The sequence below is a fragment of the Cyclopterus lumpus genome, chromosome 4, assembly GCF_009769545.1.
Source record: "Cyclopterus lumpus isolate fCycLum1 chromosome 4, fCycLum1.pri, whole genome shotgun sequence".
Taxonomy (NCBI): domain Eukaryota; kingdom Metazoa; phylum Chordata; class Actinopteri; order Perciformes; family Cyclopteridae; genus Cyclopterus; species Cyclopterus lumpus.
In genome coordinates this window covers 14,439,229-14,453,128 of record NC_046969.1, presented here as the reverse complement: position 1 = coordinate 14,453,128, position 13,900 = coordinate 14,439,229, and the positions used below count along the sequence as shown (strand labels likewise).

The 13,900-nt window shown below is 41.6% G+C and overlaps 1 protein-coding gene across 5 annotated transcripts in view; it reads right to left on the bottom strand.

Moving 5' to 3' along the window:
* Positions 1-415: 415 nt before the first annotated feature.
* Positions 416-13,900, bottom strand: part of mast3b (microtubule associated serine/threonine kinase 3b) — a 31,361-nt gene continuing 17,876 nt past the window's right edge. For 3 of the 5 annotated variants that reach the window (XM_034530189.1, XM_034530190.1, XM_034530191.1), the window contains 20 exons: positions 13,560-13,769; positions 10,863-10,964; positions 10,162-10,294; positions 9,820-9,887; positions 9,256-9,347; positions 8,170-8,378; positions 7,878-8,016; positions 7,584-7,716; positions 7,310-7,475; positions 6,902-7,003; positions 6,412-6,534; positions 6,082-6,194; positions 5,457-5,623; positions 5,103-5,224; positions 4,719-4,919; positions 4,198-4,424; positions 3,882-4,004; positions 3,621-3,757; positions 3,005-3,189; positions 416-2,811 (listed from right to left, as the gene is read on the bottom strand). In XM_034530189.1, the coding sequence (XP_034386080.1) occupies positions 1,733-2,811; positions 3,005-3,189; positions 3,621-3,757; positions 3,882-4,004; positions 4,198-4,424; positions 4,719-4,919; positions 5,103-5,224; positions 5,457-5,623; positions 6,082-6,194; positions 6,412-6,534; positions 6,902-7,003; positions 7,310-7,475; positions 7,584-7,716; positions 7,878-8,016; positions 8,170-8,378; positions 9,256-9,347; positions 9,820-9,887; positions 10,162-10,294; positions 10,863-10,964; positions 13,560-13,769 (3,831 nt within the window). In that variant the 3' untranslated portion in view covers positions 416-1,732. The remainder of the gene's footprint in view (positions 2,812-3,004; positions 3,190-3,620; positions 3,758-3,881; positions 4,005-4,197; positions 4,425-4,718; positions 4,920-5,102; positions 5,225-5,456; positions 5,624-6,081; positions 6,195-6,411; positions 6,535-6,901; positions 7,004-7,309; positions 7,476-7,583; positions 7,717-7,877; positions 8,017-8,169; positions 8,379-9,255; positions 9,348-9,819; positions 9,888-10,161; positions 10,295-10,862; positions 10,965-13,559; positions 13,770-13,900) is intronic. The other 2 variants (XM_034530188.1, XM_034530192.1) reach the window with 1 other exon arrangement.

Below are 13,900 nucleotides of genomic sequence, written 5' to 3'. Positions count from 1 at the left end.
TTGTCATTGTGCATATCAAGTCCTTCAACATATCTGTATTATACACATCCTTGTTATCAAAATATACATCAATATTTGTACAATACAAAGACATAAAACATTTGTTCAGAGAAGCCCTGGGTTTGGATTCAATGTAAGGGTTTCCCTCTGCCGTTCTCAATGTACCTTTAACATTCACTTAAAAAATATATTAGTGCACGTTTCCCCTTGATGTAAACATCACTACACAGTAAATTAAGTAGGAACCGATCTTAGGCATGGTGTCTCTTACATGCTCATGTGAAAAAACAATGACGAAAGCTACGGTTTCAGGAAACATACACAATGAGTCGACACTTCCCCCTCCCCACCTCCCCACCTCAGGTACAAAACATCTTACGAATAGGAAAAAATAAACCAAAATGTTTTGAAGAAAAATATATTTCCCTCCCGGCTCTGAAGAAGACAGACTTTGATTTGTGTGCTCAATGTTTGACCTGCAAATTGCATGCGTTGAGTAGAACAAGCTAACAGAGACATGTAGAGTCATGCTGAATGTGTGTCGTCAGATGTCAAAAAGTGGGCAGAAAAGAAAACACTACATTTGAGATACTCCTATGATATGAAATCACACTAAGTTCATATTGAATAAAGCAGAGTGACATAATCGGTAACATCCAGGACTTCATCCCCAACCAAAATTCTCAAAAGATGTTAACATTGCGATACCAGTGGGGGTAAAAAACGCACACTTAAGAAACGTCTGCTTGAGTTGAGATTACACATTTCAACTGACAGTTCTGCCTTCAAGGATATGGCGTTGAGGACATTGCACTGATATCAGATTCATGGCACAAAATGCCCTTTTTGAGTCAGCTTTATCTCGTCTCCATAACAGATTGTACTTTCAGTGTAAAATATTACTCTGCACTGACCGATTCCACACTGCAGGGAACATGTTCAACCAGTGAATGTAAGAACTTCATTTATTTTTACAAATTTGACGAAGTAACACAGATAGCAAATCCATTTTACGTCCGTCCGACAACCATAATTCAGTGCCGATTCTTTCCCCACCAATGAGTCTTTCATGAACAATAGTTGTGTCGTAGCAGTTTTTTTCCTGCATGCCAATTAGTGCTTGGTAGCATTGACCAAAAAAATAAAATAAAAAAGCGTATTATACTGACAATTGATCAAAAAAAGACGAGGCTCAACCATGTTCCTTACAGTGTGAACCAAAAGGTAATTCTTAAATTCATGGAGATCAATATAATAGCAGTATTACACCATTGGACACTGCACTGTTCAGATCCAAACTGACAGTTTTATAAAAAAAAAAAAAAAAAAAAATAAAAAAAAATTGTTGTACCTTTTGGTCCTACAACAGTTACGCCCAGCATTATCAAAATAATATGTACCGTGACAATTTATTCAAAAAATAGACATTTATACAAAAACTGTCCAGTCAAAAAGACATAAAACCACATTTTAGGGATAGAAAAATGCTAAGCCTTGGCTATTCACCAATGAGAACTTCCCTCTTGCCCCAATACTAACTCATTATAGTTGACCAAAAGTAATAAATAAGACCAGAATGTCTGCAATGCCTTGAGGCAAATATTTACAAATAAAAAATTCAAGTAAAATCTTCTCCTACTTTTATCAGCCAGAGTTTGCAAATGAGTTTACAACTTCTGAAAGACTTGAAAGAAAAGATATGAGCAGTTGAAATGAGTGCATTGGCGAGTTGTCACTTTCTCAGATGCCCTTTTTGTTGAGTTTCCTCTCTGTACTCAGTCTCCTCTGTTGAGGGGCCAACCTGAGGACCAGTGGAGGTGGTTCCTGCTGCCAGCTTGCAGCTGTGGTCAACAGGAAGTCCTGCCTGTTGTGGTTGAGATGAAGTGATGCCCACCTCCAGCCCTGGTGCTTCGTTGGTTTCCTCTCCATCTGAACACGGCTCCCACTCATCCTGCTCGCTCTCTGTTGAGCCCTGCACAGCAATCTGGGGCACCAGTGTGACCCTCCTCACCAGCGGCACTTCCAGCTCCACCTCCACGCTGGTCTGGGGTTGAGTGACCATCCAGTTTGTCCTGTGCTGCTGCTGATATTGTGTTTGGGCTCCTGGAGCTGTGGGGGTCACTGTAACCGTGGTGCTGGTTTTCTCCTCCGGCTCGTCAAAGCTCACCTCCTGCACGGCCTCCTGTTTCTTAAAGGAGTCTCGCCGCTCTGATAGGTTGAGCTTTCGCATCACGACCAGCTGCTCAGATCGTTCAAGCCCAGAGTCCCTCAACCTCTGACTGCCGATGTATCCCCCCAGCCTGCTGAGATCGGCTCCGATGTAGGAGCCTCCACAGAAGCCCTCTGCCTCAGAGTCACCCAGCAGGTCCCCCTCACAGTAAAACGGCACTTCCAGCGTGTGCCTGCGAGAGGTGTACAACTTCTTATCCGCATGATACACACCAGACAGCTTCTCAGCTGACTGTACCCTCTTAAGAAGAGGAGACCGAGGTGGCTCGGCACTGCGGGGTCGGACAATGTGTCTCACGATGGTAGGTGGGGACAGGGTTTTGCCGTGGTAGCCGTGGAGGGTTTTGGCAAAGCTCGACAGTGGAGAGGGAGAGCGCTGCGGAGAAAGAGGCTGGGTGGAGGATGAGTTGCAGGCCAGGGGCGAGGGGGGGATGTTGCTGGTTGACTTGCGGCGACCCACCTTGGTGTAGCGCTGCGTGCTGAGTTTGGAGCCTAAGCCGTGGAGAGAGCTGGGCCGGATGTGTGCAGCGGGGGAACTGGGAGAGCTGGAACAAGGAGACGTGCTCTGAGGAGAGTTATTGTCTGGGAAGCAGAAGTAAAACAGTTTCAAACATTGTACTTCACAAGTTGCAGAAACCTCAATATTTTAGCACATTGAGACACTCAGACTGGACCATCTGTGGATGTTATGAGATTTAAAATAAAGTACCTATAAAGCCTTGCTCGAGTCAAGAACCATGTAATTTCATTATGAATAATTCCACACTGATCTCACCAAAAGCCTGATGGTCGGGTGCGGGGCTTCGACAGGGTGTGGAAGGGCCAGGGGAAAGGCTGTGTGTCGGGGAGCCTGGAAGACTCTCGCTGGAGGAAACCGAGTGGTGGAGGCCTGAGTTGAAGCTGCGACTGCTGTGCATCACTGTGCTCTGCTTGGACAGCTTCTTCAAGATGCTTCGTCGCCTGGAGGTAGAAGAACAAGAGTCAGATATGCGATATTGTGTAGTTCAGCGAGTTGAGCAGTGGCACTGACTCCAAGCTCTGGCGTATTCTGTGTGTTCTAATGGCGCTGCAGAGTGTTAAGGAATCCGTTAGTTTCACAAACTCAATGATAATTTAAGCATCCTGAATTAAAAAATACATACTGCTGATGAATACATCCAAGTTAATAGTAGTATAGTCCATAACGCTGCACTGACATGTTTGAGGGGAACCAGAACAATAGAACCACCATACCTAACAGTGTATGTAATAAAGTAATACTAAGTTGCTACTTAACACTGGGGGGAGACCGAGCACTGACTTGCCAACATTCACCAGTTAACAACCTCACAAAGTAAACAAACCAAGAGTAACACTGCAGAGAACGAGCAAACCAAAGTTCAGGTTCTCACCTGTCGTAATTATCTCTCCTCTTGCTCTTCTTGCTGCGACGAGCCATCTTGCCTTTGTGTTTGGTCCTTCGAGCTGGACCCACTTTGATTGACGTGTTCTCAAGTGCTATGGTCTGAAGTGCCACCTTGCTGCCACTCTGCACATTTCATAGGGAGCAAAAGATGATACATTGGTGTTACGAATACAAAAAAAAACTAAGCTAAAACCGAATACCAAACACTGTGATAACCTGCGACAGCAGTCTGAGTGAGTTGCTGTACCTTCAGGAGCAGTTCTATCATCTCAGGGTGGACCAGGCCATGGACAGACTCTCCGTTCACATGGGTGATGAGGTCTCCAGTGCGGAGACCTGCCTGGTGAGCTGGGCTGCCCTCCTCCACACTCTGTTAAACAGCAACACAGCGAGTGTGAGGAGTTAATGTTGAGCATTACATAACCACATTTGTATACCTCTCTTTTCTGTCAACAGAGTAAAGTACTTTGCTTGACATGGACACATGACATTTAAAACGCCCGAGGACTAGTTCAAGCTGTGTGTTTTCTACAGACACCATTTGTATTTGTGGTGACACCCACCGACACCATGTGATGCACCGTGTAGACATCGCTGTCGCCCATGTAGACCCGGATGGCCTGGAGTGTGAAGCCGTACTTCTTCCCTGATGTGTGGATGACAATGGGAGGCCTCAGGCTGCAAGGGCTGAGTGACAGGTCCCGGCTGGGGGAGGAGTCACGAGACGACGGGTTGGAGGACAGAGAGCGTGGGGAGATGGGACTAGGCTGAAGGCCACCAGGCAAGTCATCTGAAACAAACAAGACCGTTTCCCTATAAATATGCCGACAGAACAATCCACAGCTTTCTGGCTCAGAAAGGGCCTTTTTTTAAGTTGTTGTGCTCCAAATTAAATATTATTAGAGCTATGAGTATTCATCTGTTCAAAAAAAAAAGTGTTTTTTGGTAAATGCTCATGACCATATCAATTAGAGGTGTATTTGCATAAATAACAAAAAGGTTTCAGTTCAATTATTATTTTCTAAATATGGGCCTGTTTTACTTCTGATTGCAACTAAGTTGTGTTGATGATAACCATCTTTACCTGTAGTGATGATGAGAGACAAGGCTGAGATGGAGGCTGATTTGGGAACCTTCCCACCACAAGGAAGCCTCTGTCTGTCCGGTGTCTCCAGCTGGTTACCGAAGCGTCGAGGGCCGGTTGGGTCCTTGGGGGACGAGTGTTTGGCCCCAGTGCTGTTGCTGCGAATCCTGATCCTCCGAAGGTTTGACACAACCACCTCAGCTGCAGTTATCATAGATTAAAAAAAAAAAATAATAAAATATATATATATATATATATATATATATATATATATATATATATATATATATATATATGAGATCACTGTTCATGCCTCCTCTAACAGATGCACGGACACACGTTGTGAACAGAAAGGTCAAAAATATGAATTCAGTCTGGATTTACCTTCATCATCAGTGGAGAGGGCAAAGCGGGGCATTGTCTCCAGGCTGTGGGTGCTGCTTATCACCAGAGGACTGGTGCTCCTCTCAGACTGGGAGGAGCTGGAGGAAGCCCGAGGGCGAAGGCTGCAAACAGTCAAAGACCAGTTGAGTGGATAAATCAACTGGTACAAGTAATCACACAACACCACACTGTCTTGAATCCTTGCTGATTTTACTCAGGAGACTGCTGATATGGCAGGTTACTCTTTCTGCAGCAATTATACAAAGTGCTAAAAAAAGAAGAAATCAACAAAACGCCTTAAAGCACTGAAAAAAGCTTTGAGAGATGAAAGCAGTTTATGCAGCTTGTGCCTACCTGGCCATGTGTCCTGCATGTCTGCGCTCCACGCTGCCATTTTCTGGGCTCAGGTAGGCACTCACCCGTCCAATGTCCCCACGGTCCTCCTTCTCCTCACTGTGGCTGCGGTCAGAGGAGAAGCTCAAGTTGGACGGTGTTGCCAGATGTTCTGTGCTGCTGTAAACCTGAAAGGTTAAACAGAAGAGAGTTGAGTATTGAAAAACTTTCAAATGGTGTAATTCACCGCCAAGCAGCACAAGAGACCCTCGACTCTTTAAAAAAAACATATGACTTTGTTATCTCAAAAGCGGGCTGTACACACACACACACACAATATATATATATATATATATATATATATATATATATATATATATATACATACACATACATACAAGTTATTACAAGTTTTTTTCCCCTCCTTATTTTAGTATTGTGTGTTTGTACAATTTGAAAACGGCTTACTAATTATTGCAGCTCATGTTGTGCTGTGTAATTTAATGTGAAACATCATTATATTATTTTGTGATTATTTTCCTGGTTATACCTGGCGGCAACAAGTTAAGTAAACATGTTAAACATCTAGAGATATAGCTGGAAGTTTCTTCCGTACCAAAAGGGATGACCACTTTTTGAACCTAACCTTGCTGAAGCGATGGGACCAGGAAGAAAACTGTCTGATTTCCAAGGAAGACTCTTCATCATTGGTTTCCTCATCTTCGTCAGACGCCAAATGATGGTAACGCTCTGAACGAGCTGAAAACAGGAACAGGAGAAAACTCTCAGATGTTCAGAGAAAACTGTTTAGAAAATATAGAGAACCTGGTCTGTATCATTTCCATTTGTCAACTGTGGTACATCACAACCGAGGACTAGAAGTGTCGTTCTTTGCTGTGACACCAGTAGATACAGTATTTTGGTTTAACGTGGGAGAAAACCCACTCTTTGAGCCTGAAGTCAGGATGTGACCTACTGTCAAAGTAGCTGGTGTCGTCCTCCGCCTCCAGCTGAGGGATGAATTCAGCTTTCTGCCTCAGGAGTCCATTCCAGTCCAAACCCAGGAAGAATGTGTGCTGTTTGACTTCTGGGGCTCCGCCTACAACGACACATTTTTCACAGCCAATCAAATATTAAGTTTTAAGAAATTGCAACTTCAATGACACTCAAGAGGCAACATGCATTTAAATCAAGGTCTAAAATATATATCTATATATCTGCACATAAAAAGAGTTATATGTGTATCTCTTACTTACAGGAGGTCCCCAAAAATCTAAAGGTGAATTATTCATTCTTACATGTGTAAATACTGAATGTACTTTATTAATACAATTGTGTTTAGGTGAAAGTCCACATTTCCTCCTGCTTTGTATGGAGGGTAAACATCCTAATTTTTCAATATCAGTCTTTATCAAACACCATCAGTGGCTTTTTCATGCGTTAATCAGCAGTGAACTGAGCAGTACCAGTTCCAAGTCGCTCTAAAGGAGTCTGTCTGAGCAAGCGGGTGATCAGATCCTGGGCATCAAATGGTAACATATCGTCTCCTTCTGGCCAAATTATTTCATCTGCAAGAACAAACAGAAAAACAAGCACGATAGATCACAACAAATAAAAGCACAAAATAATGACGACATAGCTTCTGATGGTGAATATATGGAATGACTGTACTTCAAATACAGTCAACTGGCAATACATTATTTCTGTATCTTGGCTTTTCACAAACATGGCATTTGGAATAAAAACAATATGCAATGATACAAAGTTGTGAATTTATACTAAAAAAATAAGAGACTCCTATTTCTTCCAGAGTTGGAACCAATTAAGTCCCAAGATTATTACTATTTCTTCTCATGATTGATTCCAGCACTCACCACTGACAACTTGTCCAAAAAGCTCTTCAGGGGTATCTCCAAAAAATGGAACGCAGCCGACCAGGAATTCATAGAGGATGACCCCCATCGCCCACCAGTCCACTGGCTTCCCATAGCCTTGCCTGAGGATCACCTCGGGGGCAATGTACTCCGGAGTGCCACACACCTGCACAAGCATATCAACACAGGTGAGTTTTGGGGAAAAATAAGTTAGTTGTCTTGCATGGAAAACTATGATTTGTCTACGTTGTTTTTACTTTCGAACCAGGTTCACCTGTTTGTCTATAAACTCTCTTGTGTCTTTCTCCATGTGACCCTCGTACAGATTGGTGGTCATGTTCATCAGGCCAATTTTAGACAGGCCAAAGTCCGTCAGCTTGATGTGGCCCATGGATGTAATCAACAAACTGTTGAGAGGAATAAGACAATCCATTATCAACAAGAGACATTTTTCCCTGATGTACTCGACTTTTGAATAGTCAACACTTTCAATGAATTCTGCAAGCAAATGCAAGAACCTGTATTGTTAAAACCTTACAACAGGAGTAAAGTTGATTTGTGTTCTCACTTGTCAGGTTTGAGATCCCGATGCACAATACCATAGTTGTGGAGGTACTCCAAGGCCAGGACCGTTTCAGCAAAGTACAACCTCGTCATTTCTACAGGCAGTGGGCCCATGTTCTTGAGCAAGTTGGCACAATCTCCACCTTCATGAAAGAGAAAAACATGCGCATTGTGATCATTTATATTTCTGTTGCCCGGATTAATTAGTTATAGTTTTACATTATCATTCAGTGTAAACTACTCTAGATTAAAGTGTCCAACCATAGATCATTCACAGCAGGCGTTCGCTATTTTACCTTCCACATACTCCATGACCATGCAGAGGTGACGTCGTGTCTCAAAAGAGCAGAACATAGAGACAACAAATGGGTTCTCTGCAAATGTCAGGATGTCTCGCTCCACAAAAGCCTGCTGGATCTGGTTCCTCAGGACCAGATTCTGACGATTTATCTTTTTCATGGCAAACCGTTGACGGGTCTCCTTGTGACGGACCAGATACACAGCACTGTTAAAAACAACATGAGCCACATTAGACACACAATTAACAGTAAAAAGGCGTAAAGACAACATCAAGGGATATTCTCTTTGAAAACATGGGCAAACACAGGGTTGACGTGTGGGCACATCTTTCACTGGCTATTTATTGCCAGATTCAAGAAGGGTGACTTTTACTTCTAAGTATGAAGAATCCCTTCACTGTATGCTAATTCAACCCATGATCAAATCACAGCCACCATTCTAGCCAAAGAGTAAGACATTTGGCAAATGTCAAGTATTGGCACTTTTCTCTGTGGGATTTTCACCTTTTATCACTTAACTGCAGACTAACTGCAGGGTCTCTACAGGGTAACTGCAGGTTAAGTGCAGATAACTGCAGGCTAACTTCAGGCTAACTACAAGCTAACTGCATGTTACGTGCAGGTAACTACAAGCTAACTGCAGGTTAAGTGCAGCTAACTGCAGGCTAACTGCAGGTTAAGTGCAGCTAACTGCAGGCTAAGTGCAGCTAACTGCAGGCTAAGTGCAGCTAACTGCAGGCTAACTGCAGCGCTCTGACAGTCTGAATGAGTAACCAAAATCTTTGTCTATTAAGCTGCAGCGCAAGACTAAGACGACATGCTGCTGCGTAATTAGTTGAAAAACATATTTCAACTAATATTATTTTAGAAGGTGATATTTTGGTTAGTTTGATCGAAAGTATGAAATAGGTTTCTGTCAAGACCATTAAACATACTTATTTAATGTAATGAAGTTGTTATAGTTTAATTAAAAGGTTTCATGGAACATCTTGCATGCAGTAGATACAATGAAATCTACAATGAAAAACTAATAAACAATGCCATGAAAGAGCAAAGAAAACTTAAACGGCCCTTTGGTCTTACCCGTAAGCTCCATTACTGATGAGTTTGATTGTTTCAAAATCACTCTCAAAAGGTTTCCTTCGAGTCGGTGTCAGCGTCTGTGGGGCCTTATTCTATAAAGAGGAAGCAGAAACGTTATGCTAGTGGCTATTTATGGACAAGTTAAAGATGCAACACAATAGAAGCAATACGGTTATTATGATGATTATGATTGTTACAGTTGGGTTTGTGTTCCAGGAACTGTTCTGCAGTCTGCTACATAAAGTATTTCCAGTAGACCAACTTGTAGTCGAAATGACAAATACATACAAATTTGGGGCAATATAAATAAAACCTACTTAAATTTGCAGTGACAGATTTCATAGGAATTTTAAGATCTACTTTTACCATAAACACATCTTGGCTTTCCGGAGAAAAAAAACACTGATTAAAAAATACTTATGGTGTCCTTTCAAACTAAAATGGGTCTCTGCAATCAGTGGTGGCTAAAAGAAATGTTCTTTTCTACTCTTAATTTCTAATCTGAATATATAAAAGGCTGTCCACACTAACAGGTAGTCAGTAATAATCAAAGGGAAAGTTTACCTCCACATTAGCACCTGGTTCTACTGACACTGAAGGACTGGCATCATACTGTTCAAGCTGTACCATTTCTAAAAATAACAGAAAGACAGGGTTTAATATGTCTGCAAAGAATCTTCAACTCTTCACACAGTTAGGACATTTTCGGTGAACTGTTAAAACATCTGAAGGTTGTCATTGTAAAACCTTTACAATGACAACCTTCAGATGGTTTAACATCTAGCTGCACAGAAACTGGTTCCTACATGTTGTTTATGTGACAGTAACATTTTCAAAAGTTCTTGAATTGAATGAACCTGAAGTGTGAACAAAATGTAAGACTTCACTTTATGAGAACTCTTTTACCTTCTAGCGGGTCCCGCGTCAGACCCAGCTGGCTGATGATGTAGCGCGGGATGTCCGTCTTGATTCCCTGGCCGACTTTGGCATGACCCTCTGCTGCCTCAAGTAAGTGATAAAACTCTTCTGGGTCAAACTCCTGTCAATAGCATCCAAGTGTCATTAATGTGGACGGGCTGAAGCCAATATGCTGACTTTTTTTTATTTTTTAGACAGATTGGGCTTATCCCAATTTAAACCTGACACCAATTTCATTTAGCTTTTCAAATTATCAATGTACAGAGGAAATGAAAAAGAAAACCCAATTGGATTACACTTGATATACTGGGTTTGTCTTTGGGTGATTTATATGGTCAAATTAACCACATCAAATTAGACTTGAGTGATCGTTAAACATGCAGATCTTTTTTTTTTTTCTTGGAAGTTAATGGAATTCTACTTAAAAATGTCTACCTTTTGCTCAAAGCAATAAAAATGTTTACGAGCTCAACAACAATGTACAAATTACTTTTGGCTTATCCATATAACTCAATGACAGTTTAAGTTGGAACATTTATCTACTGACATAGTTAACGGTTAGTAATATTGTCTTCATCAGCTTCATGTCCACTTTCTAAGAGAATTAAGGTCAGCACCTCATTTCGGTAATACATTATTGTCACAGTAATCTTATTTTCAATTAAGAGGAGATTTTCTCCTCATCTTACCAGACACTCCAGGAGGCGGGCTGGCCGTGAGATGATGATGAGGATCTTCCTCACCAGTTGGATGATGACGGTTACCTCCTCGCTTTCAGAGCGCTCGTAGGCCTGACAAACAGTATGGAAGAAGGGGGATGAAAATGACAAGTTTATTTATGCAACCAACTAGTTTTTCACAAAATACCTAAGAGAGAACATAACACTACAACAGAGATTTAAAGTCATACTGGGGGGAAAAAAGCATAGATTAATAGATAGGATGATGTTTAAAAAGTTAGATACGACAACATTTCCAACCAAATATGTAATCTGTGTAAAACTTTGCACACTCTTCAGTTCCTGCACAACTTGCTGTATTCATCATTGTGGAATTAAAATAAAACTGTTAATACATATTTGTAATATAAAAGGGAAATAGAAGTAAAAGACAAAAGGTAAAGTTGGTGATTTCCATGTTGGCACTTTCAAGATGTGGGATAAAAGATGGCATGTATGCATCATAGAACATACATATATATAATACAAAATTCAAATATACTACATTAATGTGTATATTTTTATTTATGCAGAAGCACTGCTTCAGTCTGAAACAGGAAATATAAAACAGGGTTTTCAAAGCAGATGAAAAGAGATGCCTGCTGACAGAAATGCCTCAGAGAAGACATCACCAAGAGGAAATATTTGAATAATAACTGTGGGAGTCGTCTCTTATGAATCATCGACGGCCTTTCTTGAAGACTGGAGTGACGATGTACTAGTTAAACACTGGCTACATGGTATACTATGTATTTGTGTCCTGTGATAGGACCATGATAGGATTAATACTCATCTCTCCTGTCCGTTAAATATAAGACACGGCACAAAGTTAGCTTAGCATAGCATAGCATATAAGTCATTCTACAAAGGAAACATTATTTGATTTGATCTCTTCTTATTTTGCCGTGTTCAAAATGTTTCTGGGTGTTATTTGTGCTTTAGAAAGTAACCGCTGTGAAACAATCAGAAAATAATGGCTTCACTACTTTGTTCTCGCCAACGCCACTCACTCATTCACTCAAAGAGAAGCGGCCAACTTTGAATGCTAGCAAGAATTGCTGCATAGTATCTCTTTAGTAATAAACCATGTGCTCTCTCACGATGAAGTTTCTGGAGGTGGAACTCTTCAACATTCATGTTCATGGTAACATAGGGAAAGTAATTCTGCTAATTACAAACTGTGTGATGTAAAGGTCAAACAGTAGAGCTATTGCACACTTGAGAAACAGATGAGGTAACAGGCATATAGGCAATGGCCGAAGGTTGACAAATTAATAAAAATCCCCTGTAGACTATCAAAAGGTTGTTTTTAATAACGCTAATTCGGTTGCAAAGATAGAGAGGCAGTGCACAAAAGGATGTTTAGTTTTTCCAACCTTTGCTGCCAAAATCGGTCACTTTATGTACACCAGAGGACATTTTCCAGGCATGAGTTACAAGATAAGTGTATGACACAAGAATGTTCAAAATGTGCAGCAACTGAAAGTAGCTATTTTATAGCCACAGCCCGGTGGCCGGGGACCGCTAATTAGAGAGCGCTAGAGAGCTAGAGCTAGAGGTCCGCAGAAAGAATAAAGAAAAGAGAATTAAGGAAAGAAATGTTGAATGATTATCAAAGTCGGAAAGATGTTTTCTTTGGAAAGATGACCAGATACATCCTTCTGTGCGTCTGAGCCTCTTGACACATGTCAAGAATTAAACCCACAAGCTAGCAAAAATGAGTGGCTGACTTAAAAGTATGTTTCAGACAACAACTCTACTGGTGTTATGGATTAAAATCAAAGATCAGAAGATCCTGAGATCCCCCCAAAAAAAGCACTGAAAACCGTGCTACCATTTTCCAACATCCTGTCTTTGTGCAGCAGGTTTTCTAAGTGACAGTGACCAAAACTAAGTTACGGAGTAGAATGGACATAAAGAACACACGTCGGGTGTCATTGTCTCCCATCAACCCGAGATGGGACCGGCTCGTTCCAGAGAAACAAGCGCAGGGTTCCCAATAATTCTGTGTATTTTTATACACTTGGTATTTGTTTTTCAGTCGTGTCTTTTTATTTTTATCATTGAAAATATATATTGTCTGACACGAAACCGGCCCGTAGCACAAAAAGGTTGGGGTCCGCTGATTTAGATGACTGAAAATGTATCGTAACATGTTTTAAACAAAGTGCCTTGGCTCACAAAGTGAGCCTTGAGGTTTGAGTGTGTGTACGACAACATTTGTTCCACTCTATGGGAACAGACTTATCAGTTCAGCGAGTCGGTCATGCCTTCTGTCTGATAGCGAGCAGAGGAACAGGGGAAGACGTTGCTATAGAAACTAACATTTTTCACAACACATAAGATCTGTGACAAAAGCACCTCTCGTCATTACTGACAATTTCCACCAACAGATCTATTTTGTGTGCCTTCAGCTATCAGACGGTTATTGAGTGACGTGCCCGATTGCACAATTCACCCCAGCTCAATCAATCCCCTTTCATAACTTCATCACATGAGTGTCCAGAGATGAAGAGCTCACAAGCAGCAGCTCATCAGCTGATGCTTAAAGCTGTAGTATACAATTAAGTTATGTCTTTTTTTTACCGAAAAGCAAAAACGACATGACCCAGATGATTACTACATCCGTGCTACTGGACTAGCCGTTTGGACTAGCAGTTTCCCCACCTCGTGAAGCAGCTTTTCCAGCTTCTCCTGCAGCTCAGCAAAGTAGCGGGAAGTAACCAGGCCTGTCTGGGACTTGTCCAGACAGTCTCTAACCAGCTCGACCAACTGGTGCTGGATGAAGCCCAGCACCCCGTCAGCCAGCGGGAGGGAGCTGTCTGGGGAGCAGTGGGTGATAATCTCAAACAAGCGCTCCTCCATCTGGGCTGTGGCCTACAGGGAGGACAGGCACATAAACACACAGTTAAGGCAATTAAAAAAAGGACCAGTATTTTAATCAAGCTTTGTTTTGTTAAAGTGGGACTACACATGTGCAACAAATTGGAAAGAGAGCAATGTACAGT